Genomic DNA, 27,805 nt, shown 5'->3' with positions numbered 1-27,805 from the left:
AAAATATTCACATATACCTGTCTCATAAGATCCTCTGGTGCATCTCTAGCTGGCTGTGATGGTTAAATGTAATTCTCTCATGTTTTAGATCCCCCTTCATTATCATTGAATATGTATTAGATTGTGTTTATTCCCTACTCCAGTACTTGCCATTAATCTATAAGATATAAAATTCATCCAGTGGGCTTTGCCACCTGAAGGGATTATTTGCCTAACAATTATCAGAAGGATCCAACTCATAGATTTTGCATATCAAAGACACAAAACTGTACAAACGGTATAGAACAGTTTATTAAATTTAGACTTGTAAGAAGTCATCATATTCCAACGCGCTCATTACATGAAGCGCATTCATAATAACACCAACCCAAAAAGGATTGATCACGGCATCAGAACATAAATGCAGCAAATAAACATATTTACATTTCAACGTGGACACAATGGAGTTTGTGCAACTACATGTCCAGACACAGGCAGGGGAGATGAGACGAGAAGAGCAAAGAGGAATATGACTTCTGAATTTATCTGTCCTCAGGAAAAAAAACTACTGAACAGCAGGAGTGGAAGGAGGACCAACACAATTCAACAAAGCATGAGAAGCGTAACTGTATAATCACATTTTCTTGGTTTGAGTGAAAAAAGAAGAAAATCTAAAAACCTCTTAATACACAATTTTATTAATGCTGTTTCCATTTTAACGGTATGAGATGATAAACTAGTTACTAGGTGGTGAATAAATAGTCTGTGACAATTCCCTTCTTTGCTGTTCAGTCATTTATAGAAGTCTTCAATTCACTGAGGATATAACATTAAGGACAAAAAACTATAAACAGCTCCCATATGTTCAGTTCATTTTCTGTGAATGTGAAAGATTTGTCTTTTACTCTTTTGAAATATCAAACATTAATTCTACAAAGGTTTTATCAAATCCTTTTTTGTCAACAAAGAACTTAAGTAACAGTACTACATGCTGTACTTTTCTCAAAGCTACTTTTATCTGAATTTGCAGCATGAATTTTCACATTTTTCCTCTTTAACATGAGGATATGTTATTATGGAGCTAAACCGCTCCACTGTTATCATGGTGGGAGCACAGACCGTAATAACCTCCAACTGAAAACTGTGGGGAAAATCATGAAAATTGCTAATTTTACAACAAGAATGGCTCATCTTCAGTAGGATAAGTGGATGGAGGAACAAAGATCGGTTTGACTTCCTGTATCGGACACAGTCGGGACTTTACAGTAATCAAAAAACCCTGCAGAGGAATCAAAAAACTGCGCTTCTTAAAAAAAGAGAGAGAAGATCTTAGAAAAGTACAATCATTGAAAGCACATTACAATTAGCAGTTTGAATGTGTGTAGTTACAAACAGGTCATGTGACTCTCCCAGCACTTCTTATGTACATACAAACAATGTTTATGTGGATCACATGACCACCATCAGGTCCAGGTCCCCAGTAGACTACCTAGAGGGGATGAAACAGTATCACCTTCTTCACTAAATGCTAGTTTTCCTGCATTATGGGAGAGCTGCAGACCTCAGTATTTAGTGCTTCACCAGGAACACCAGCTGGGTGGGGTTGGAGCAACAAAGTACAACTGCAAAAATATGAGGTGAGTCAATAGTTACAGAAAAGTACACTTAACTGACTTTCAAATGGCACTCTGGTCCTTCAGTTCTCCTCTTGTGATCAAAGCAGAGCAAACCCCCCTACGCTTGGTACCCCAAACATGTGAAAACAAACACTGAAAATAATTTCAAATAGAGGTGACCACCATCATCTGACTCTGGGGGGTCACACCGTAACATTCAGATATGCGTTAATGGCAGGGATCGTCTCCTCTTTGTACCCTCTCCCACAGTATATCACACTATCTTACAGTTGCCTCATGAAAAAGCCATTTACAAGCAATGGCGCCTTACATTATATACAGAATTGATCAAATTTGTCTTTTGAATGAACAAAGGATATAAACAGTTTTTTTCCCCTTCAGTTATTTACAGAGAGCAAAGAGGAGGTGTTTGAAAGTGATTAAGCACCTCAGAATCATTGTGTAAATGTACACACAGAAAAACTGCGTCCAAGTACTGGCTTTAAGATAACAAACTCACACTCACCCCTTCACTTCCCTTCATGCAAAGATATGAGCCGGCGGCTCTGCATTCATCCAGAGGGGGCTATAGGCCCCTTTCTAAAGGCAAACCACATCTGATCAACTGGATTCATAAACTCTTCTCTACGCAATACGTCACCTTTTCTACACATAGGAAAAAAGATGGTCTTTTTTGGTCTCCCAAATCAAGCATATTGGGTGTCAGAACACCAGTTAGTGCTCATACCAGTGATTAGTACTGGTCACTAGTAGACAGGATGATCAAGCTTCAAAGGCCCCTTTGGAGTGTCCTCTTGGTTGTGATACCTGAGGTGTAGCGTGGGTGAGTGAACACTGGCTAAATGTTGGGGACAAGCAGCATGTTGTGACCAGACTGGGATCAAATCATATCTGAAATAGCTCTTAGCTGTCCAACTACCTCAGAGTGAGGAGAATGCCAGTTGTTTAAGACATCCCATGTAAACATTTTAAATTTAATTAACAATAAATGTTAGTCTTAGTCCACACTGAGCTGACTGGTTGCAGTAAACACAGTCAGCTCCAGCTGGTACTCAGAGCCACTTAAAATACCCACTAAGAATTATTTGCAGGTACCACTTGAGCCAAGTCTGGTTGTGAACATTATAGAACGGTTGCCACTTTAAAAGTACTCTTCCACTTCCACTAAGCAGAGTGTTAGTGTGATTAAAATTGAGAACTTGGGTAATGTTGTGAGGACATGTAACAGCACGTGGATTTGCCAAGGAGAGCAACTGTGAAGGACTTGATCTCACTGCTCCAAAGCCACAGAGATAAATTCCCTCACATTAGATGTAGTTGGCAGCTAAAGTGAATCTGTCTGAGTCAGTGTGTGATGGCAGGGGGCTGAGGCGTTTCTCTTGGGCAGCAGACAAGCAGGGGGATGACAGGGAAAGACGGGGGCTGTGGAACAGGGCATTATATATTGTGTCATGGGATCTTCAGGTAGTCGATGTCTGGCGTGACGGGCGTCCCATAGAGGAGGCGCTGTACGTGCGGGAGCGCTGCCTCACAGCCAGTCGGGAAGGTAGCTCCAGCTCCTGGAAGAGGGGAGTCCCTGTGATGTCAGCTGCCTCCGGACGCTCACTTGGGCTCAGTGACAGCATGCTGCGCACCATACTCAGCTGCACAGAGAGAGTAAATAAAAAGAAATAATGTTAATACATGCCATAAATACACATGTACAGAGTAATGGTACACACACAGAACCAAATACAGTGATAACTCACATTCACACAATGTACAGGACATCTTAGAAAGAACAGCAGACAAATAGTACATAGAGTACAACAAGGTGATGGTATTTCCATCATCCATCTTAAATCATAATGAAGCTACATACATTTATTGTGCAAAATTATATTTTCATATTTAACATTACATTCTGTTAATCTGGAAGCAAAAGAATCCAATGACACCTCCTAATTGGATTAATTCAGCAGGTCAAACAAAATGATTTTCTTTTCTTGGTTTAGGCAGAGTTTGTAGTTAGAGCCACGAGGTGGCAGCAGAGAGCCACTCACCTCCTGAACATTGTTTTTGGAGAAAACCTCTGGGAAGCGCAGCATTCTCACCTCTGTCAGTGTCTGGAAGAAAGGATGTAAACACCTGTGAGCGGAGCTGTGCTATTGGCTAATCAGGCCCTTTGTTACTGGGACAAAGACGTCCTGTTCAATCACACAGGGGCACAGAATATCAATTTAATTTGGCAATACGCTCTATTCACATAACAATAGTGATTGTGTATTAGTTTCATATGAAATATAAGCAAACAGATTAGAAAGTCTCCCTCTTCTCCAGCTTAAACTAATTGCAGCAGCAGGGGCTCTTAATAAACCCAAAAAGAGCTCGTACGAGGAGCTGTCAGGTTTGGAAATGATCTCATTTTCTGAATTCTCTCTGACTTTTTAATGGTTCACGTTGGGGAAATATTTCATACCACATATATTAATTCTAAAAAAGCACATTTGCATAATCTTGCTTTTGTTTAATAAATCTTCATTCACACTCAAATGTTCTTTTATGTTTTTGCTTTGCTTACACATCCTTTTGCCTCTACTAATGCTTTAATTTTATGCTTTCAATTTGAATTTTATGCTTCACCCAATTATTTGTATCTTAGGAAGAGAAAACACAGAAAAATGTGGTCTAAATGGACTAAAATACCTATGTGCTTGGCAGTTTTAAAAGCCAAGCTGCAGGGTAGACTAATTGCAGTATAAGAAACATTTAGGTAATTAATTGTAAGAGGGAGAAAATCAAGTAAAATTCAGACATGTTTATGCACCCATGTGTTTGCTGACTCACCCTCACTCTCTCCATCTGGGTCCTGAAAGGATACAGCAGCTCGAACAGGATCAGACCCAGAGAGTAAATGTCCACTTTATGAGAGTAAGAGTTTCCAGAGAGCTGCCAGGAAAAAAAATTATAGAAGTAAATCAGCACTTGTACAAATAAACATAATTTTAAGTAAAATGGATCTTGTAGTGTTGATTATAAATGGACCATGGGTTTCCTCACCTGCTCTGGGCTCATGTAGAGTTTGGTGCCAACTTGGCCTGTGTGTCGAGTCAGGAGTGGTGCAGGCGTGAGGGTGCTCTCATCTTCGTCCTCCTCCTGGTCCATGGCCGTCACCAGGCCGAAGTCTCCAACCTTCACCACATCATCCATAGTGAAGAAGATGTTGGAGGGCTGGAGGGTGGATGGTGACAGGTTATATAACGTGTAGCTAACAGATTAACTATATGAATGCGGCGAGCATTACATACATACAACATATACAAACAAAAATTACATACATGCTGATCAACGCAAAGTAAGTCACTTGCACTTTGGCAGCAAGTGATAGAAGGTTTAGCTACATGTTGGTGGATAGATCTGTCTCTAGCTGTGTTTACCTTGAGGTCCCTGTGCATGAGCCCCTTGCTGTGCAGGAAATCAACAGCCTCTGCAATCTGGAGGAAGATATCCAGACACTGGTTGTGCTCCCTGTGCTCTGGGAGGAAGCGCTGAGCCATCCAGTCCTTCAGGTTCTCCTTTCGACAGAGCTGCATCTGGATGTACAGGTATACCTGAGGATGGGAAAACACCAGTTTGAGTTCACAGTGACCTGAAGGTACAACAGCATGAAAGACAGGTTATGACATGTTTTGAGCTAATGCTGGGCTCAAACTGAAGATGTGGTTCAGCTAGCACAACTCCACTGTGACACCTAATAACAACTGTGTGAACTGACCTTGGGAGAGGGCTGGACTCGCCGGGTTGGAGGAGTTGTGGGGAGAGCCAGGGTAAGAGAAGTTGGCCGGGGGGGAGAGGAAGAGGAGGGTGGGACAGATTCCTGTCGTCTGGTGTGCGAGGAAGACGAGCTGTTCTTGTCAGTTAGTGTAGCGGGACTGGCTGCACCAGACGCAGAGTCTGTGTCTGCATCTGCATCTCGGTCGCAGCCAGAGTCCTCAAACACAATGTCGAAGGAAGAGGAGGTGCAGTCACTGGGGCCACGGGGGGGGCATAGCTCAAAGGAGTGAGGGGTGTCCGACGCGTCAGGGTCAGCTTGACTGTCCCTCTCAGACATCAGACTGTCGTGGCCCAGGAGTGGGTGGAAGGACATGTCTCCGACGTCGATGCCAAAACCTACAGCACTGCTGGCACTGCTGGAGAGTAGGGCATGTACATCAACGGAGGCCTCCAGAACGTCTCCCTCGGGCCCACAGACAGGTGAGATGGAGCTGGACACTGGCACTTTGACTGACAACACATCCAGTTGGTCGAGGAAGCTCACTGGCCAGTCTGTGGTACTGTAAGAGAGAAAGAGAGATGGTTCTGTTGCTGCTACAGTTTGCCTTCCTTTCCATTAATTTTACTATATTTACTGTAGCGATTGCAATCGTGGATCTAAGGAAGAGGACAGTGACATTACTAGTTGTGATTATATGATGCTTCTTTTAGCTCCAACAAAAAACTATAGACACCAGACTTTAAATAAACTGCTGCAAATATGCGCATCATGAATATGCATTATTCATCTCCTGGCATTCAAAAGACTGTCTTAATTAGTAAGTGAAGTGAGGTGAATGATGTAAAGGCTGCTGTGCAGTAAATGTCAGAAATTCCATTACTTTTCCAGTTAAACTTAAACTTCTTTGCAAGAATGTCAAAACAAATGTCAAAATGGACCCTTGGCATCCATGTTCAACCTGCTAAGCTGCAGAGCTCACCTGGCATCTTTCAGCCACCTCTGGTCCATCTCCTCCTGCCAGCCTTCAGGGGGGCTCTCCTGCCAGGCATTGAAGTAGCGGATAATTCCCGGGTGCTCCAGCTTAGCCAGGGCCTTCACTTCTCGCATCACCTTCTCACGGGCAAGTTCCCTGAATGACATAAAGACAAAGCTTTAACATGTAATTCACATTCATATTTTCTGTTACTTCTCTGTGATAAAAGCTCAAATTAAACAACTCCAATATATTCCTAGAAGACCTCTTCAGCTACTTTTTGTTTTTTCTGTTCTTACTCGCTTCATGAGTTGTTGCAGGTGTAACAGTGCTTGAAAAAAAACACTAGGCATGAAAATAATTACTAGACAAGTTTGTTATGCACCAGTCAACACCAGAGTTTAAAAGAAAATACACTAAAAGCTGCTGTGGCAAATTTATTTCCATGCTTGTCAGTGTAAGTTAATGTACACCTAATATTTGTACCAACATGTCACTTTCTGCCTCTTTGGCTTTCTGTGCGTTGCTGCTCACACAACTCAGCTTAATAACTTTAAAGAAGAGATAGATAAAGGAAGAGCTAATAGCCTCCAGCTAAGGAAGTCTGTGTCCAGTGAGAGGTGCTACCTGTTGGGAAGGCGGATTCTTTTGATAGCGTAGTTGCAGTCGTCCACTTTGTTGCGGGCTTCAAACACAACGCCAAACCCCCCACGGCCAAGGCACTGTACCGGCTCAAAGTCAGTCAGATACCTGGGGAGAAAACACTTCAGTTCTCATTACGGGAAAAAAAGAATAACTGTTTTTAGTTGATGAGCTGAGTGTGACAAGTGGGCTGTCACCTACATTCATGACAATTTCAAAGACCAGGGATTTAACTATGCACTGTGGTCAAGGAGGCTTATGAAGCGGTTATCATAAAAGGTGATTACCACAGAAGGAATTACTACCAGCCAAATCCCTGCCAAAGCTGGCTGTGGTTGCTGAGTTGGCAGGTAACCAAGTTACAGCTCAACAGTGTTATAATTTACATTAATATGTGTATCAGAAAATTCACTGAATAAAAGACAAAACTTTAGACTGACAGAAATAAGAGGGACAAGATACATTTAGAAAAGTTGGTGTTTAAGACGGGAAAAACAAGAATCATTGTTGAAAACACCTGTCAGACAAGTTTTCCACTGAGCTCTCTATTCCAACTAAAATCATTTAGCTTACTGCTGAGTAGGACCAACAACAAACTCTGCCTCTACTACACCCTGTCAAAGCATCTTTTTTGAGGCTCCTTAGGGGATGGAAGGCTGTCTTATTAGGAAATGTGTGGGCACATGTGATTCAGGCCTGGTTTCTTGATCTTAATCTTCCTCCTAATGATACTGACTAATGCATTCTGCAGCTGCTGCAACAGCCATTGGTTTTATTTAAGGAAAGTTCTTAAGCAAAAGCAATTTGCATAGATTGCAGAAGCAGCTTTAAAGGAAAGGGACACTTGGGATGTTTGTCATTCTAGGGTGGCTTACAGGTAGGAAATGTGCAAGTGATGACAGCAGAAGAATAACTTGCAGTATTATCAAACCCTTGCTTGTGTTCCAGCCTGTGAAGCCACATCATACAGCTCACTAATTGAAACATGCAAATTCCATCAATCTGACTACAGGGGGTTAGTGGCAACCCATAAATTATGGCTACTGATCATTTTTGGGATGTCTAAAAGTAACAAAAAACTTCTGACAATGTGCTGACAGTGATGTAAAGTGACACTCCAACCCTGTGGCAGATGCTGCTGGGTAGGGTGTGGTCTGTGGGGGGCAAGGTCATTTTCATTTCATGGCAAACAGCTGAGTTACCCAATCATGCACTACTATCTTCCCATCTCTGCCTTGTCCTATCATAGCAAGCTGGAAGACCAGTGGTCACCATAGTAACAGAGCTGAATCTGTAGCTACACCTTAAAAGAGTGATAGATGCATGTGACTTTCAAGTGTGAGGATAACAATTCCTCACAAGGTAGCAGTGATACACAAAGTTCCCCTGAGTCATGACAAAATCCATTTACATGGAGCGTTTTCTGCTCGAGCTTCGCAGTTTGTTAATAATGTACCTGGACACATATTCGCAGGAACGGGTCTCCATAGCAACCGGCTCTTTGGATTCCACAACCTCAAGGTCAAACTTGCTGTCTGTCTGACACTGCGTCTCCGACTCTTTCCGCTGCTGTAAGGGACAGAAGCAGGACAACAAACACAGTGAGGAAGTTTTTAACATCTTAAAATAAAAAAATTTAAAAAACAAAGTTAACCTCTGTGGTGCTGGGTAATTTGTTCTTTTTATTTCAGATACACCTGAACAGTTTCCCAGCCACAGGAAACTAATGGCAGAAAATGTAATAAATACTTCTCAGACAAGAGATTTCTATAGAAATAAAATAGCTGTACTGTATTATGTTCGAGGAACTGAAATAAGAATCACCTATTTATAAATTGGCTTTAAAAATATAGAATTAATTTTTAGTTTGAACTTTTGTTATTCAAATTAAAAATGTGTGGGTGTGACAAAGTTTGTGTAATGATAAATATTAGATATGATAGAGGGTTTCCTGAGAACAAGAACATCTGCTGATAAAGCAGACATTAAGAATCATACAGTGAATTTTATCCTTATACTTTATACGTTGTTTTTATAAATTGGCCTAATTTCTTCATAACATATGAAAGAACCACCTGCAGTAACTGTCAGCATGAGGGTCTTGCTCTGTTTCTGTTGCCTTACCCTAACATAGGCCACAGGGGCGGGAGGGTGGAAGAACTTGCGGACGATGTAGGTGGTGGCAGCAATACAGAAGACAATGGTGCCGAGGATTTCCTTCCACCAGGGCAGCAGCAGTACGGGGTCCTTTCTCCTGCGACTGTCAGCCCCCGCCCCATTTCCCTTTATCAGGCTCACAGCACTGTCACGTTTCTCTCGATAACGCTTGCTAAAGGGGAAGTAATAGCCATTGTCTACAGTGAAAAGAAGGAAAAAAAGAGTGTGGATGAAATTCATTGTGTCCCTCACAGCCGTCACGCCTCCTTCTTCCATACACTCCAGGTGCCTATGTAGAACGCAAATTAATCAATGTCTTTGATGGTCAAATGCAACATTGGGTTCTTACCATATGGATACTGAAGGATAGACAGGGCTCCGTTGCTGTATTCTTCATGCGAGAACTTGTCGTTATTTAGACACTTGTCAAATTCATCAGAGCCGACCAGGGCAGGTGTTCGAGATGGGGAATCTGTGTCAAGGACAAGATGAGAAAGTTCTTTGATCTCAGTAGAAAGAGGGATTAATGTGGTATAACCATATCAGGGGAAAGCTTTGATGCTACAGGGGAAAATGGCTTGAATCCCAGTTTCACTTTTATCAACTACAATGATGAGGCCAGCTTTGGCTGCTGTGCCCTGACTGTACATGCCTTTACAAATTTAGCTCCTTTGGTGATTAGACATAGCACCTAATGACTAAAGTGGTGTGCACTCACGGATTAGAGGTTTCCATTTGACGGTAGGTAGTGAAATTATATCCTTCTGTGATCCAATAGCTTTAGAGGGGAACTTTTCGCTGATCCTTACTGAGGACTGGAGGTAGAGCTGGCCCTGAAACATGCCTGATAAAAAAAAAGTTCTTCTTATTCTCAATCGTAGAATGTTTGTTTCAAAAACAATTTCTACATATGCTTGTTAATACATTTACCCAAGTACACACTGGACTCAGCAGCTCCTCTGGCCTTCTCCGGATCAGCATCCTCCTCCTCCTCATCAGTTTCTGACTGGTTGCTGTAGGCGGTGTCATCAAACAGGCTTATTGGCGTGACTTTACCCCCACCCACCAGCCAGGCTGAGGCAATGGGTGTGCAGAACTACACAATAGGGATGATCCAGAATGAGCTGATATACTTTCCTGATAGCCACAGTCAGAGTGCTAGAGTTTAAATAAACCGCTGACACCATGCTCCAAGTTTACAACATCTCACCTGATGCTCCCAGACCAGCTGTCCATCATGTTCACTGCTGAAGGCCATGACTTTCCAATCAGGAACTGACACCTTGATAACGAGGTCCAGATTCTGGTTTTGCTGGGTCTCTGTGTGCTCTCTTTCTTTTGGTTCATCAGTGATGACCCGCTGATCCTCTTTCCACATGTCTGCATTTGTGACTTCTCCCTCCAGGAAGTTTATTCCAGACTGAGTCTCTGGAAGAAGCTTCAACTCAAAGTTCCCAACACTGAAGTTCCATCTTGTATAAAGAAACACATGATTGGAAAAAAACAAATGATCATAATTATCAAAATTAGGAAGCATCGTAATGACATACTAATGTTAGTCGGTTTTATTTTGTACAAATTGAGCTTTATCCTGCCCACTTAGACACAGATCAGGCAGCTGACAAGAGAATGGATATGTTTTAAAACTTCTCTTCTTCTAGGAGAATATGCAACATATAAGGCAGCAGGTCACATACAGTATATTTGTTTAGATTGAATTAATTATTAATGGCTGAAGAAATTACTGACTTTATTTAAGTGACTTTCTGAAATATCCCACAAAATGCAGTATCTCCTGTGACAGATTAACTGATAAAAAAACAACAACAACTCACTTCTCCATCCCTGATCGAGGCCTGATGGCTCTCACAGTTTTCTGAGTCCTTTGCAGCAGGAGGACGTCTTCGGTCTCCATCTCATCATCCCCCCAGCGACTGCAGCCCACCGCAGAGCAGATGTACCGAAGCTGAGGCAAACAACAGGGGGGAAATTAAAAGGGGGATTATTCTACTGTAGCAGTGTATTTAGGATAGATTGATAACTCAAAAAACTTAGTAAGATTAATTTGATTCACTCTGTAGGGAAAAGAAATATACTTTGTTAATTAATTGTATTAACATCAATCATCATATCAATATCATCATGTTTTAATTGAAACCGTTTCACTGACCTTTCCACTGTAAGCCCCCAGGCCATAGGTCGTCAGGGATTTGCCCCCAACCAGGACTGTATCCTCTCCGATGCGGTAGGATGACTCCAACAGGGACTCCACACTGAAAGGCACTGCTTCCATAGTCTGTCTGTCCCGGTTCCACTGGAACAAGGCGCCGTCCAGTGATGGGATGACCATCTTATTGCCAAATACCTGCAGGACAAATCAGTTTTACTGTGGGTTGTTGGTCCTTTGCTGTGAAAACTGTCAAACCAATAGACAGGCACATAGACCAGTGTAGGAAAGATTTATCAAAATCAAAAGAGAAAACTATGTTTAAAACTCACCAACACATTTTCCTCTGTCTATTTCTCTGCCTGCATAGTGACCAATCTTTGGGTGTTTGGGTGTCTTTACAGATGACTCAGAGGAGAACAGAAATGTTGGAATCAGTCGGCTCAGAGATTAAAACTAACATTACCCTACCAGTCTTTCATCTGGTTCCAGACAGGAACTAGATTCCAGATTCGTCTGCGTCAAGAACAACAAAGACTGTTGTTATTGCTGAATAAATAAATGTCCTTACTATAATATCAATGCACCAATGTTAGTAAGACAAACTCCTGAACATAATTATCTTTTAAAATAATTGATTCCAACTTTATTACTTCTATCTGATGCAATAGCTTTTAACATACATCAACCCTCCCAGAATATCGTTTTCAGTTTGAAAAGTCCTTTTCAGCTCAGACAATTGTTCAAACACAAAAACACTTGCCCACACAGACAACGCTAGCCGACACACATCCACCCACACAGCAGCAGCCTTTAGCCCCCGCACACTTGGACGCAATCCATAAGCTCGGGACCATTACACAACTAAGAGCCCAAGTAATTAACCTGGATCTTTATAAAAGTGTGTGTGTGTGTGTGTGTGTGTGTGTGTGTGTGTGTGTGTGTGTGTGTGTGTGTGTGTGTGTGTGTGTGTGTGTGCGCTCTCTATTAGGTGCTCACTGTAGGGGGGCAGCAAGGATGACATCATTGCAAAAACAGGAGCCTAAATCCTGACTTAACCTCCACAGCTTTAGCTCATCAGGGGGTGTAAGAACTAGTGTTTTTTTCTTTCCAAGCAGTTCAGTCATTATCATACACAGACTATCACCAAAAATCACTTTCTTTGGACGTCCGAGTGTTGACTCGCTAAGTGTTCAGTGACAGAACAGTATTCAGCGGCTCCATGTCTTGCGGAGGAACATTTTTAAGACATCTGGTGTTCTGGGGTAGTACCTGCAGCGTGACCTGTCACTCACTGATTTGGAAAACCTGTGAGAGTCCTATCAGAACCTCCTTATGATGGATTAAATGCCAGGAGGGAACAATGTGTGGCAGAATGATTTAGTAGACAGCAGCACCGGGAGCAGAGGTGATGTCATCTTTTTAGAGGGAGGGGGGTGGCATGGTGACAAACTGAGGATAAATTTAGCAAGTGAAAAGGGGAGGGGTTAACAATCTGACCATCGCGTCACGCCATGCTAGTACGGCTGGAGGGGTGTAAAGTGGTTTACAGCAGAGTAGAACTTCCCTGAGCCTCGGATGAGTCATCCTGCTCCTGATGCCTTAATCCGTGTCTCTGATCCGGTCCAGTATTCTAACACCACTTAACTCGGATCCCCGTCTCAGCTGCTCTTCTTGTCCATGTCGTTCACGTTCACACATGAATAGTTCATAAACAAACAGTTTTAATAAATGGATTTGTGCACTGACCAACAATTACACTAATCCAGATCACCCCTGGTGATAATGTCAGTGCCATCTGACCCTCAGATAACACACTGACTTAATGTTAATGTCTTAATCCCCAGACGTTTGACAGCTTTTTGTCAAAAGGTTTTCAATTTCAGTGTTTAGTTAAAACACAAACCTTCACTTATGTTCATGAAGAGTGACGTTTTAATGGCACAAAAAAAATTTCTGTAGTAGATTTAAGAGAATTCAAACTATTCCGACGCCTCCTGACTCCTGTCTCCAGCATTATCATCACATCAGCTCTTTAAAAATCAGACAGGGAAGTCTGCTAAATTATTAACCATATCTCGGTTGTAACCAACTTCCACAGGCCTTCAAACTCATTATATCCCTGCACAGTGTAGCTGTAGTCCATAGAGATTCTGTGTCTTGAATCATTAAGCGACATGGAAGTCATCGAAGAAGATATTCAAGTTTAGTAATTAAAAAAGTTGAAATAAGACAAAGAAGCTAAAACAAACCTTCTTCCACAATATGAACTTTTGTCGTCTTCTGTTTTCTACTGAACTAATGCTGCACTTTTATTTCTGTGGTTAATGCCAGATATAAATGAATAAATATAAAATGTATGTGGTTTAGTTCTGGGAAAATTCCAACAATTTATAAAATAAAAATCTGAGATGAGGAAAATCTGTTGTTCTGACTATTGAAATGTGAAATTTGTGTGTGCAAATAATTCAAAAAACAAAAAGGTGTGAGTAAAAGACATTTAGATAAAGAGGCTCTTTCCTGATTACCAGATCCAGCCCTTCCCCCATATAAGAAATGAAACACATCCTTTGATGAACACTGTATGGGTATATGATGAATGGTCCACCCCCACTGCTTCTTCATTTTTTTTTTTTTGCTTTTGTCTTGTCTGGTATTTGTTATGTTTTTGTGATATCTGAAAACAAGAGAAGAATATTCCGTTTTTGGAGATGAATATTTCACGATGATCACATAATGATGAAAATGTTGTAAACGATTAAACAGCTGACGGCTCAGCACAAACATTTCCCTTCTCTTGTGTCTCTTCTACTACAACGGTCACAGACCTGTTGTGTTTTTAAGAGCTGTATCTCATTCATGTCTTACCCTCTTCTCTTTTTTTTTTTTTCTTTGAATGTGTGGGTGAATATCCACTATCAGCGAGCCCACAGCCATTCAGCTATTTTGAGATATTGATCTGTTGGCCACAGGGAGCTTCCAGTGTACATACACTAATATTATTTTTAAACATATTTTTAATAGAGGCATTCACCCTCAGTCATGCACATGAGCTGGAGCACTAGATTTGTTTCTAATCATGTAATTTTATTCCACTTGGGAAATGTGGTGTTGTGGGTTTTAGAGGGAGTGGGGCGTCGCACTGCTGTGCTGGTATATTTGAATGTTTATGTGTGTGTGCTCCAGCGATCCTGTCAAACAGCGTCAGCTCTCACCCGCCAATGTTGGCCCACAAGACTACTGCTCCATTTAAAGGCAGCAGACAGTGTGAGAAAGCGAGAGACACAGCGTAAAGGAGAGAGAGAGGGACAGAAAAAAAATCAAAACAAAATCAGAGCAGCCAACAAAATATCGTCCATCTGTTCATTTCCTCCTTTTTCATTGCCACGGTAGAAGAATTATTGGTTGTCACATTAGTCACTTCGAGGCGATCAATCGCGTCGCGATCAGTCAAATTCTCTCGTCGTTCATTCATTCACGCTGAATGCCAGCAGAGGTATGTAAGTGTGTGTCTGCTCCAGTGTGCATGTGACTGTCTATTATGTGATGACATCATCTTTGGTCTACGGCATTACCTCACCTCCCTAATCACTCAACCACCCCCCCGCTTCTTCGTGCCTTTAACTCCACCCACCTCCCTCCCCAGCATGACTCACTCCACACTGGCAACGACCCCCCTCCACACACATACACACACACACACACACACACACACACACCCCCTTAACCCCCCCCCCCCCTGCCCTGCAAACACCCTGGAGCGACTCTTGGCTTTTTGAAGTGATGGCTTCTTTTTCTGCAGACAATGCTGTTTGTGGCTATGCTGTCCCTCGTTTCACACACACACACACACACACACACACACACACACACACACACACACACACACACACACACACACACACACACACACACACACACACACACACACACGGGATGCAGCAGGTGAATGGCTGCTTCCTCCCCGGCGTGTCAAGGCCAGCCAATGGCAGGGTGGCAGACACCCCCTAGCCTCTAATCACTGAGCAGACTGGTGTCTCAGGAACCCAGCAAGCACCAATGAAACCGTTGCACTGTGGTGCACACACAGCAGACAGGCAGCCCAGGTTACTGAACTGAGAGTAGAGGGTCCAAAGCTGGATTTAAACTCATAAAGTACATGAGCATAAAACACACACACAACTACACATTCTGGGAATCATAACAAGTGACGTCACAGTGAGTCACCGGGTTCAGAGCTGACAGGCTCCTCTCCTTGTTCTGCTCTATCAGCCAAATGAAAGCCAACAGGTGAAGAGACACAGGTGGAGGACGTCCAACACACACACACACACACACACACACACACAGTCAGCATCCTCTCTAACAAAATGTTTGTCTAGAAAAGTCTTGACACTTTCACAACAGATGTAAAAGCGAGAAAAGCAATATAATGTCCTCAGAGAGACGATTCAGCAGCTGTGAAAAGTGGCGACAGAAACTAAATCTGTAGTATTTTCATCACTTAACGTAACAGACAAAAACTTACATCTGTACATTTTTGCCCTTCACGTTTTACAGGGGACAATACTTACATTTGATTTTGAAATACATTTTAAATAAACAAAAGAAATTTGACCCTTGCTGCTTAATAAAAAAATTATTTCTTGATTTATTTGTCTGTTAAAATATATATATTCTATCTACACATATATCCATGTAAGCCTTTCTTCTTTTTTGGGGCCTAAATTAAAATTTTTCTAGTGAATAAAAGGGATGAGTAAAAAGTTTAAAAGGAATAGTCAAAGTAACAGCACAGAAAAACAAACTGACACTGGAAAAAGCCAGTTTCTATAAACTAAGAGAAGCAGCCTTGTTTTTGCCTTGTGGGACATCATTCTGAAAGTTTTGAAAGCGATTTAGAAGAAAGTTGAACAGACCACAGAGAATCCATCAACTGGAGGAATGAAACGAAACGAAACAAAAAAAAAAAAAAAAAAAAATCACCAAAACCACAGTTACTGTATAACAAGCGCGATATCTTGCAAGTCCGTATCGTGAGGTACAACTATATATTCAAGGTCAAATTGACATTTGGATAGAGCCAGTGGAGAAGTTCAACTGCTCACATGTAGTCTCCAGGTATAAATGATAAGTGCTTCAAGCAACCTTTAGGGGGCCTACACATCATAACCTCTGAGGACCCTAGAATAAATGCTTCATGAATTCTGATTTTCCAAAACACAGCAGCTCTCAACCATATGTTGGAAAGAGGTTTTTTATTTTTATTTATTTTAAATCAAAGCCGATATTACTCCATCCTTCTAATTGTAGGTTTGCTAATCCAGTTGACTTTCTAATTTACTTGGGATGAATACATGCAGACTTTTTAGGATGAATGGCAAATACTTATAAAACGACTTCAGTTGCCATATTTGGATTCTTGAAGTTAAAACAGCTTAGTCTGCGCTTTCATTTTAATTTACATTATTAATGCTGCTTTCTTTTGAGCTGTCAAACAGTGTGGGTTGGTATTTACCTTTAACAGGGAAATACATCAGAACTATGAGCCCCGTCTGTGTAAAAATTCATGAACTGTTTTTTTTTTTTTTTTTTAATCATTATACAAAACTAATACAGGAGAAATGTATTTATTGTGTATGACAGGGTGAGTCCATTAGACTAGTACGCTACTTAACAGCACATGCACACTAACAGTAAACTGCTCTCAGCAGCCACCCAGACCTTTGTTAGTATCAGAGGCTTTTTTCCCTGAGGCAAAACTCACGCAGAGCGAGTCCACATCAAAGCAAACCATACGCACATCTATAGTATGTATCTGGGAGAGCAGCGCTCTGGTCTCGCTCTGGGCTACCGTTCACGTTCAGCTTGTCAGTGTGGGCGGTTTAAGCTTCTGTATACATGTACAGATGAGGGTCTTGCTGTGCTTCTACATGTAAACCACAACAGTCAACAAAGAGGCTAATCCTCCAGGCGAAAGAGATACTCTCTGATTTATGTGGGGGTGCACGGTATGTCTGGTGTGCATTGTGTACATGAAATGTAATGTAAGCAAGAGCAAACCCTGGCTGACTGTTCAAAGTGCACCAAGTTCAATTGTTGGTCTTGTTGTCTACAGAGAGAAAGCCTGGAGGGATAGTGTTTGTTTTGAGGCAAAGATGAAGACGAGACCCTCAACCTGCCACTGACATGTCAAGACTGTGGAAACTGACTTATTCTTCCTCTGGTAATATTAATCAACTGAACAATATCCGTTTAACCTTTATAAATGGCTGTTTTGACCCTTGTTTATTGTGTTGTTCATGCCTTATTCCCGTTCAACTGAACAACAGTGCTAAAAGCAAAAAAGAAAAACAACACACACACACACACACACACACACACACACACACACACACACGTCGATTTACCTCTGGTTTGCTGAGGCTGGAGGACACTAGACACCCAGAGCCAATATCTAGGTCCCACTGCTTCCTGCCCTGGTTGTGAGGATCTAGAGCTGAGATCCGTCCATCTAGGGTACTGATGATCACAAGAGACCTGTGGATAGAACAACAACAGTTAAACGTACTCTCCAAATAAGGATTTGTAGAAACTTTTTACAGTTTTACACGGTCACTTTTCTCAGGTTTAAAACTTTATTACCACTGTGAAATGATGCTAAGTTACATGTAAAAGCTCTAATTCACTGTATGTTTATTCTGTTGGTTAATATAGTCTTTAATTATGAGTCAATGGATTCATCCAGTGACATTTCTGATTACTCTTACTCTACATTGCCTTTACTGCCCACAGTGACAGCTCAGAGAACTACCACAATTAAACAAAATTAAAAACCCTGCTATTAACGTACAATGTGATTTAAATACACACAGAAAAATCTAATTATAGAAATTAAAAAGCATAATGAAGAATGTTGTAATTTCAAAATACAGTGAAAACCTTTTCTATTATTGCTATTGCCAACAATACCTATTATTTCATTAATAAGCACTGCTGAAAGCGACACAGTGAGCAGCTAAAAATAATATGCAGGGGGGAAATAAGATGCAGGGGGTGAACGTTTTCCCTCAGATGATATATGGGCTAAGGATTTCTCACAGCACAAGGACGCTGTCCCCTGATAAAAGATTTTTTAACCTACAGAACTGATGGATTTTTAAATTCCTGTTTTCCTCCGAACTTCTACCAAAAAGTTTCCTTGTGGAAGGGTTTTTCTCCATCAGAGGTAAAATATAAATTGTCCAAATGAGGTTTATTCCCTTTTATGTACCCACACAGCGAGATTTATTTATTTTATTAACTCCAGGCTAAAAACAGTCTGCCTGATTTGAATGAATTGAGACACCCAGCCCCACCCAACTGCAAACTCTTATGTCTTCTGCTGCATTGCTTGTCAATCATGTCCTGAGCTCTGGCAAGGGCCATATTCTGACTATTGATTTGTATCTGTCTAGAGGAGATGCTGTCAACGGGGCTTTTAGCTTTATTTAAGCAGTGAGGGTCTGCTGAGCATACATGCTGTCTCTGAGCACCCACGGCTTCACAGCCACACAGCTGGGACCCAAGCAGCTTCCCTCTATCGGCCACCGGGGCGTATGGGGTTTTAACTGCCTCCCTTGAGGAAAAGACAGACAGCTCAGAGAAGACGGTCTTACACTTGCTCACTTTCCCACCGAAAACTGAAAAAATGAGGAAAGAAAGCATCCATGACCTTGGCATCATCCATCATTTTTATTTGCACCACGACAGCTGTCAACTCAACACAGTGCATTAATATTAGCACTAACTGCTCTATCCATCATTTAAAATTAGGTAGGTGAATTGTTATTGACTAGCTATAATTCCTTATTGATTCACCCTCTTGAACAATCTTTAGCCATGAAGGAGAAGAGGCTTGTTCAAGGATGTTTAAGACTTAGAACAACCAAGTCATTGATTGTTTCTCAGGGTTCAAATCAATTTTAGTAAAGTTGTTTCACAGTAATCACTGACACACTCACAGGGAGTTACACTTGCTGCTCTGGACCAGATAGGTGTTCAGCTCAACTGGAGCAGGAAGTTTGCATAAAAATGCAAATAGGATAGGATCCCTTCACAGTAACGAGCCATGTGTCTTGCAGCCCCATCAAAGCCAAGATTATCTCCTCAAATCTCCTCTTAGCATCATCAGCCTCACCACTAGCACTGAAGTGTAGCATACTAAGAAAAACATTGTTTTTCCTTTCAGCCACCAATAAAAACAGAGCGCTAAAACCCGCTCACACCCTCTCGATTGGCTGCGAGACCATGCCAAAAATATTAGGCTGATTGGTTGTTGCTAAGCAGTCGGCTCTCTGAGAGGGTGGAAGCTTTGGCGGCCTTCACTCGGTGTGCCCCGCCCCCTCCGTGTCCTGTTGTGAATGTAGAAGTGAGCAAGAAGTCATAGCGAGTATTGGGTTCAACTTCAGAGATGGAGGGAAGGCGAGCAAGAGAAAGAAGAATTTAATTCTGAGACGGAGATCAAAGGTTTCTAGACTCTTTGTACTCCAGATAAAAATAAGGAGTAGAGAGGGGGTTGGGCATGGGATGGGGCACTTAACTCTACAACTTAGTATCATGATGGTAATGGAGAAAACATGCGGCAGAGGAGGAGAAGGGGGAGCAGCTACAAAGATAGAAGCAAATCTAACAATAAAAACAACTCAAAGAAAACAAACAGCCCCACTCTATCATTTAGCACTCGAGGCAATTTATTTTCCATGTCTGGGCCCCGAGACACTGCTGCTCTGCTCATCACCAAAGGGATAACATGTAGCCTGTGGGGCTGCTGCCACCCACTGTAGCAGATGCAGCCGGCGGAGACGCTAAAGAAGACGTTGGAATGGTGAATAAAGACGAAGAACGAGGGACAGTAGTGAGGCTGCCAACAGACTGAGGGTTCTGAGCGTCCTCGCCTGTAATGTAGTCAAAGTGTCATAATAGTGCCGAGTGCTTCTTCAATCACAAAGCGTATAGCAGAGCAGGGAGCCAATTAGCCTCGCTCTCACCAGACTCTCTACTCCTCAGAGACATTCAGCCTCAGTCTGCACACACCGGCAAAACTGAGCTGCTGATAAACACACTCCATTGAAAGAAACAACCAGGATGTTTACACAGGCTGAGTCTCCAAGGAGCAGGAGCCCAGGAGCTGGACCAATCACAACAGTCTGCTACTTCTAAGCCGCCAATTAAAGCACTGTTTTCCTCCTTGCCTAGCCAATGGGAGGTCAGCTCTGCAGACGCTGAGCCAATCGCAAGGCAGAACTGCCTGTAACCATGCAACAGCGAGCAGCCGTGCACGCTGGAGTGTGGAGTTTTGCTGCCATGCAGCTGCCACTCAGCCTGCTGCGCAGCCACCAAGAGGCAGAACAAAAATATGAGAGCATGGGGAGCACGTGGGGAGAAAGTTATGGATGCAGCTCTGAGCTGCCGCACCCAGCACCACCAGCTGCATCAGCAGGACCCAAAAAAAAAAAAAAGAAAGAGAAAGTCAAGCACATTCCTTCAAACTGTTCACATCCTGAGATCTATATTACCACATGAATGAACCACAGTAGAGAAGGTTTTAAATATAACATTTTTACTCAGAATCTAATTTGGACTAAAATCCATTGTTTTCAGAATATGTAATAGAAAAATACAGACTGTATCCAGGTTTCAGATATTATACTCCAAACACTTAAAGCCTTTAATGCTAAGTTTTAAAATCTTTCTGAGTTCTTTATGCATTTCAAATGTGGTAATCCCATAATTTGTTGCATGTTATTTTAAGGCTTAAGGACTTACAGGCAGTTGGTACAACAGAGCACACCACCACAACTCTTACTGACAAACATGAATTGTGTCCCACATGCTTAATCATGCCTAAAACAATAAACACTTACAAAAAGACCAAATGAAATGTAATGTGTAAGGTGTTACACTGGTGAACAGGGTAATAACAGGCCACTAATTCTAAAAAGACAACAATAATCACAGATGATATGACTCCAGCACTCGAACACTGTTTGATGGGACTTTTATAAACCCGCCTTCTGGACCTGTTACAATAACAAGAGATATTCTTTACGCCTTTGTCACAGCAGCTGAAGGCTGATTGATGAGGTCCCGAGTGACAGACCTGCAGTCCACTTTCAAATTGACCTCACATCCACCAGGGTCACTGCAGCAGTGTACCGCAGCAGAGAGCAATGGGTGTGGTTTGGAAAAAGTACTAGCAGAAAAAACACAAACCATTTAAAAGCTATCACCCTCTCTCTGCTCTTGTATAAGTGAGCTCCCCTCTCCAACCCAAATCATCTCACACGTGGTAAAATCCAAACTCTATGGCGCCACACTCCTGCTGGCTGATTGGCTGGGCTGCTGTTCTAAACTGAGGATCTGATTCGTTGTTGCTAAGCAGTGAGGAGCCATCGAGAGTGAAAACAAGACAGCATGGTCCTACTAACTACCAGCTAACTCCTTGTTTTCAACCTCCCTTCCCTCTCTCAGAGTATCCCACCTTTTTGCCTCTGCCCCACCCATACTGCAGTGCTGCAGGATGGGTGCTGCCGACTTACCGAAATAGCCACTGACCTAATAAATCCACACCTACTAATAATCATATTCGGAACCGGTGTTGTTTAGTAATCACATTTAGAAAAAGCTGGTGACTATTTCTGTCAGAGCACAGATTATGAAACAACCTGCAAACATCTTGACAAATGAGTCACGGTCTGATCTGCAACCCAGGCAAGTGCAGAGAAAGTCAAAGACACTAAAGGTTATCACATGCCAAGATCAGTAACTGCTGGTCAGTTTGTAGGTTACTTCTGCACACTAATTAAGGCATAATTCTAAAAAGAAACTAAATAAGAAAGGCATGCAGAAAAACATGCTTACATAAGGAAGAAAGGAGGAGGATAAAACTGGTTAAAAAAGATTATATAAGCTTGTTTTAAGTGACCCTGAGTTGGGTAACTGGAGTTACACGTTCAAGCCTCTCCAATGCAAAACATTCACTGTACAAGGACTTAGTTTAAAGAACTGGGTTTTAAGTGCTCAATTACAACTTCCCAGCGGGAGTTCAGTCAACTTCATCTTGACCTGTTATTTTGGGGACAGGTGCTATTAATAAAACCCACAACATCTCCCTGGTTACAGAGAGTGGACTAGCGAACAAAAAAAAAAAAAAAAACAACAAGAAAATGAACTCTCCCGTCCTGAAATAAAAAAAGGAAAAAATAAAAAAATAAAATATTCTCCTCCTCCTTTACCCTAACTATAGCCAGACCCATGTGGCCAACTCAAATTCTGAGCACTAGGCCATCTCTCCATCGCAATTGGCCAACAAGTCACCCGGCTTGGCCGATTGGCTGTTGCTAAGCAGTAGGCTGGTGGGAGACAGCCGGCAAGCACGGCGGCCCAGAAGAGCTGTTGCCGCTACAAGGCCCTGAAGGGGGTATGGGGGGGTGGGGGGTACAAAGGGCGGGGGTGGATGGTGGAGGGGGTAGCAGGTTCAAACTAAGCTGCTGTCCTCTCACCTTCAAGCGCTCCCTGTGGTGCTGGAGGCCCCGATGGAGCACACAGTGGCGGAGGCATCAAACCTGGCAGCGCCAACACATGCATGATTCACAAACACACACACACACACACACACACACAAAGGGATTCAAACATATATTCGCACACATATACATGTTCTGAGACGTGATGTAAACACCACCTCCCCAGGGTGGAGTAGGTAACATATAGATGCCAGAGTGAAAAGGTGAGGTGACAGCTTGGCTATGAGACGACATGACGGCAGCTCACGTCACAAACTGACGGCCGGATCAAAGCGAACATCTAGAATATTTATAGATTACAGGATACAGGAGGAGATGAGGGAACGAGAATAAAAACCACAAACACACACACAAAACACAACTGAAGATACCTAGAAATGATGATTGCTGTCAAGCTGTCCGAATGAAACATTTTCAAGAGTGTGTTTGAAGTGTTCCACTCCAAAAATCTAATTTGGAAGAAAATAAAATTCTCTTTAAAGCACAAATAGATCCAAGCTGTGAGAGCTATCATATTGTTCAATGCCCACAAAACACTAAAGTTTCCAGAATCCTTCAAAAGTAGTGTTTGTGTCATAGAGGTCATGTTTCTTTATTCTAAAATAATGACTTTACTCACTCTTCTGTAAAGTAGCTTCTCTAGTAAAAGTGATGAAGGGTGTGTTAGTATTTTTATTGTCACAGGGTGGCACTTATGTTCACAGGAGCTGTTCTGTTTGACAGCAGCAGCCACAGGTAAAGGTTGCAAAGGGATGTGGCAAAATGTTTTCAAAAGGGCGACCTAATTAACAATGGACCTTCAGACTACTGCCTTGCAACAAGTATTCAAGTTCAGCGTTTCACGTTTAGTCATTGCTGTGTTTCCTACTTCTTCTTCACGGCCATTACTTTTGATGTTTTGTTTACAGAACTTCCTTGTGTAAGACATAATGCTGAAGAGATACTTAAGACTAACAACTTGCTCTAAATGAACAAATGGTTGTAAACACATTTCCTGATATTTACAGTGTTTTTTTGTTTAAATTGGATCATTTCAAGGCAAACAATCCGAAATTGAGGTTTGTTTCTAGTGATGTTTCTAAAGTTCAACAACAATTCTCTTGACAGATGGTTGGAAACAGAGCATGGAGGAGTGTATATACTCAAGGGGCAACATTAAAAAGCAATGTGTATGTGTGAAGGTAAGGGAGAGCAGAGGGGAAGGAGCAAGTGTAAGATGAGAGAGAGAACGTAAATTCAAGAACGACAGAAAGAGAATAAATGTAAAGGAAAGACCGAGATAGACAGACAGACAGCGTGTGATCCTAGGGTCTTTCTGTGTTCATTATTTTCTTATCCCTTCGAAACTAGTGTCATATTTTACATCTGTGTTGTTGTTGTATTACAGACAGGTTCTCGGTGAATAATTCACCTGTTTATTCTCGCTGTATTTGCCTCACAAGGTGCTTTGTTAATTCTTTATCTTGTTGACCTTCATTTATCAGTGTTGCTGTTTGTTGCTGTGATGGTGGCTAAATTCACAACCACTGTGGCAAAACTTAGAGAAACGGCAGATATAAAAACTTAGGTCAATGCTATTATTTAGGTAATGATATAACTAGAGAAGTACACAAATAACCATTTGTTAGTTCAATATTTCTATAATAGTTTAGTTATAATAAACTTGAAAGACAAGCAGGGTATTTGAAATATATTATTCAGAAGGTGATTAATATAAAAACCTTCAGGGAGACTGAATTTGGAAGATCTAGACCGTGACAAACTGAAAAATAAAGAGAAAATATTGCAGTAACCTAGAGAAGGCGGCAGGCACAGGTAGATGTACTGTATAGGAATAAATACAGGCGCATAAAGCGAGCAGTGGCAGGTTGTTACCAGCAGCAGGATGAACGCTCAGGAGTTTTCCTGCAGCAGCCGAGGTGCCTGACAGGGGAATAGTTCACTTCTATCAGAGCAAACTGCTCTGCTAATTACTTTCGATTTCCTCTTGATACTATACTACAGATGACAGGCAGCCTTATGCTCCTGAAGTCCTTCACAATGAGCCGTCCTTACAGCCAAGTTATTTTGCCACAACTTCTCTCCTTTTCTGCACTGGGTGTAAACTGGAAGCCATTTGTAATCTGTCTGTGAAATGATGTACACAACCATTTCGTTCTTGTAAAACTTTTTTTTCTACATCTTACACAAAACAACTAATCACCCCTATTCTGTTTGACTTGAGAATCACAGGGCTGACGGCACAGCGTGCTCACCAGCACCATGTTGTGACAAAGCTGTGTTTATATGACATCCCAAATTAAGAATGAAATATACTAATATATGCTGCTTTAGGGGCTGTCACAAGCTTTAAATTGAGCCTCAATATTAAAGAGGTTGACAGCAAAAGGGAAACATGCTGAATTTTCACCACCAAGTAGGTACAGTAGCAGCAGGGTTTTAAAGCAGGTATTAAAGTAAAACAAGACACCAACAATCTTCAAAAGGTTTGACTCTAACATTTTCAATTTTATGACTGACAAGGATCAAAATCCCTCTTGAAAAGCAGACAGTGCGTTTATAATACTACACAGAGAATAATTCAGCATTGGACCTGATATGTTTCAACAAAGAAACGCAATGAAATAAGAATGACCTAAGAAGCTACAACACAGTCAAAAGTGGATGTAATGGTGCTGGTAAAAAAAAAAAAAAAAAAAACAGAATAACATAGCGGAGAGAAGGAAATTCATGAAGAACACACTGCGCCAAACATCTAAGGTGGGCGTCAAACCTACTGTTTACCAAGGAAGACAAAATCAATGCCCTACCCACTGCGCCAAGAACTGCATCTCACTTTGGGCAGCAGCAGCCAGTCCAACAGGGTTCGGTAAAACTGCCTGTGTGAAGCAGTAAACTTTTGACTGGCAGGATCCTGAGGATTTTCTCAGCAGTGACATGTCTTTGTATGATACTATGTCATGTATGTACACTATGATTGTCATATTTGATTTGTATTCTAGGTGCGTGAGTGGATCCCCCACTAGCTGTTTGCTTTTTACTTGTATAAATTACACACTCCCTCATTGGTACACTATGATCAACTTCCATTTTGTTAAACAGCACTCAGGCATGTGAAGTCGACCACTAGTTCTTGTGTGAACTCTAAATCTTTGTGCAGCAAAGTCACTTTGCAGCAACTTTGAAGGATCACAGTTATTATCACTCCAGCTGCAAACACACTCCAACTTTTCTCAGCTCATTATTAGTCTATGGGCTGATGGTATCTCTGCTGTCAAATAATCAGCATTGCACCACCTATGTTCTGGGATTTCTCTGGTTTTTTGCATTTTGACTCCACAGAGCCAGGTGACGATTGAATGAGAAGACGAACATCACCAGAACTCCCGGAAACAAAGCAGAGACACTTGTTTTTACACAAACCACTTGTTTATTCATCGCATTAACTCTAACAGACAAAGCAGTACCTGTATTTCCAGTCACTTAGTGCACATGTGGTTTCAAAACGGTTTCCAACGAGCCTAAAGCAAAACTAAGACACGTCTCTTCGAGACATTTTCCAGATTTGCAGCGGAAACTTTTGACAACAGCCGTCATCGCCGCTGTCACCGCGCAGGAAGACTAACGTTAGCGTCGATGGGGCGACACGTTGTCCACTTTCATCAACATAATAACGATGACAACAACAAATGTTAACTTGCTCTTTCTTGTTACCAATATCTGCTTATAGTGTGTTTATCTTTTTCGTCTACTTTTCAGACTATTTCCACCCAAACTTTAACCTGCGCCCATTATCGGACACCACCGTGCGTCAGCTAACTTAGCGTTTAGCTCATAAAAACACATTCAGTTCTTTCATTTGTTCACGTGTCGTTTATGGAAACCACCGTTTTCTGGTGTCGCCTGTGTCAAACAGACACTGTCCGATAATGGGTGTCGATCTTACCTTGAGGCTTGGACGTTGCCGTTGCTTTCTCCATATGACTCGTCCGCATCCCCCGCCGACACGTTATCGTCGTCCTCCACGGTAACGTCTGCTCCGCTGACCGGGGCGCCTACGTTCTCCAAGCCCCGCTCCATGACTCCTGAACCATCTTCCTCCGAGGTCGAAGCTGCTCCCCGGGTGGCGGACTGCGGCTCCCTCCCGATGGCGGAGCCCTGAGCTTGCGAGGTCCCGAATCCGATGAGAGCTTTCAGCAACAGCAGGAGCACCAGGGAAATGCTCACGTTTCCAAAGTGAAGCCCCCTTTCCATTTGTAAGACTGGCACATTAGTGAAATATGAGATTTACATGCCACTATGGCCTTGTAAATCTTAACATAAAAAGTTAAAAGTGCAAAAAAGAAAGTGTTTAACGACAAAGAAAAGTCCGTGTTGTGCTGCAAAACGCCCTTTGAAATCTGTTCTTTAAGTAAACATAAACAGCCACTGGGACACCATGTTATTCCCTTTATACTTCATTAAGACTTGCCTTAGTAACGACAAGCCCCGCCTTGTTTCTACACTAGGATTGGACAGTAAAATCCCTGTGTTCGTTAAAAATTAATGCAGCCGTTCCTGATTGGGCCGTTCGATGTCAATCACGCATCCTCGCATACTAAGCAGAATACGATTGCATTAACTAGCTGTCACTCGAAGAGGCGGGCGCAGAACGCTCCAGCCCCCCAAACAGTGCAGTTCATTCGTTAATCCGCTGTCTGTCAAAACGACGCAGGCGCACTGGCGGCTGCCACACAACGAGCGCAGAAGGTGACGCAAAAACGTCCCTGATGGCTATTCCTGCGGCGGGTGTGTGATTGGCGGGATTTGCAGCCGTTCGTCCAATAGGAATGCCAGTTAAGGTGGACAGCAATGTTATTGGTCGATACGTGCGCCGACTGACTAAACGTTGGCTCCTGATTCGTCCCTTCAGCTGTCACTCGTCAGTAG

At 42.2% G+C, this 27,805-nt stretch overlaps 1 protein-coding gene across 1 annotated transcript; it reads right to left on the bottom strand.

Moving 5' to 3' along the window:
- Positions 1–273: 273 nt before the first annotated feature.
- On the bottom strand, positions 274–27,336 carry eif2ak3 (eukaryotic translation initiation factor 2-alpha kinase 3). The gene is made up of 18 exons (XM_026339633.1): positions 26,823–27,336; positions 17,720–17,849; positions 11,313–11,507; positions 10,978–11,108; positions 10,353–10,614; positions 10,073–10,238; positions 9,861–9,986; positions 9,492–9,614; positions 9,110–9,339; positions 8,442–8,554; positions 6,971–7,093; positions 6,350–6,499; positions 5,371–5,929; positions 5,033–5,206; positions 4,656–4,826; positions 4,443–4,544; positions 3,659–3,721; positions 274–3,259 (listed from the first exon to the last, which is right to left on the bottom strand). The coding sequence occupies exons 1-18, from the start codon at positions 27,128–27,130 to the stop codon at positions 3,077–3,079; spliced, it is 3,309 nt and encodes a 1,102-aa protein (XP_026195418.1). The 5' UTR covers positions 27,131–27,336; the 3' UTR covers positions 274–3,076.
- Between the last annotated feature and the right edge of the window lie 469 nt (positions 27,337–27,805).

Source organism: Anabas testudineus, chromosome 22, assembly GCF_900324465.2.
Source record: "Anabas testudineus chromosome 22, fAnaTes1.2, whole genome shotgun sequence".
In the NCBI taxonomy this organism is placed as follows: Eukaryota; Metazoa; Chordata; class Actinopteri; order Anabantiformes; family Anabantidae; genus Anabas; species Anabas testudineus.
The sequence above is the reverse complement of the archived record's forward strand: the minus strand, read 5'-3'. Positions and strand labels throughout refer to the sequence as shown.

Coding starts and splice junctions, on each gene's coding strand:
- eif2ak3 (XM_026339633.1), bottom strand. CDS start 27,130: ATGGAAAGGGGGCTTCACTTTGGAAACGTGAGCATTTCCCTGGTGCTC. Junction 11,109..11,312: donor TGGGGGCTTACAGTGGAAAG/GTCAGTGAAACG, acceptor TGTTTGCCTCAG/CTTCGGTACATCTGCTCTGC. Junction 5,930..6,349: donor AGGTGGCTGAAAGATGCCAG/GTGAGCTCTGCA, acceptor TCTCTCTTACAG/TACCACAGACTGGCCAGTGA.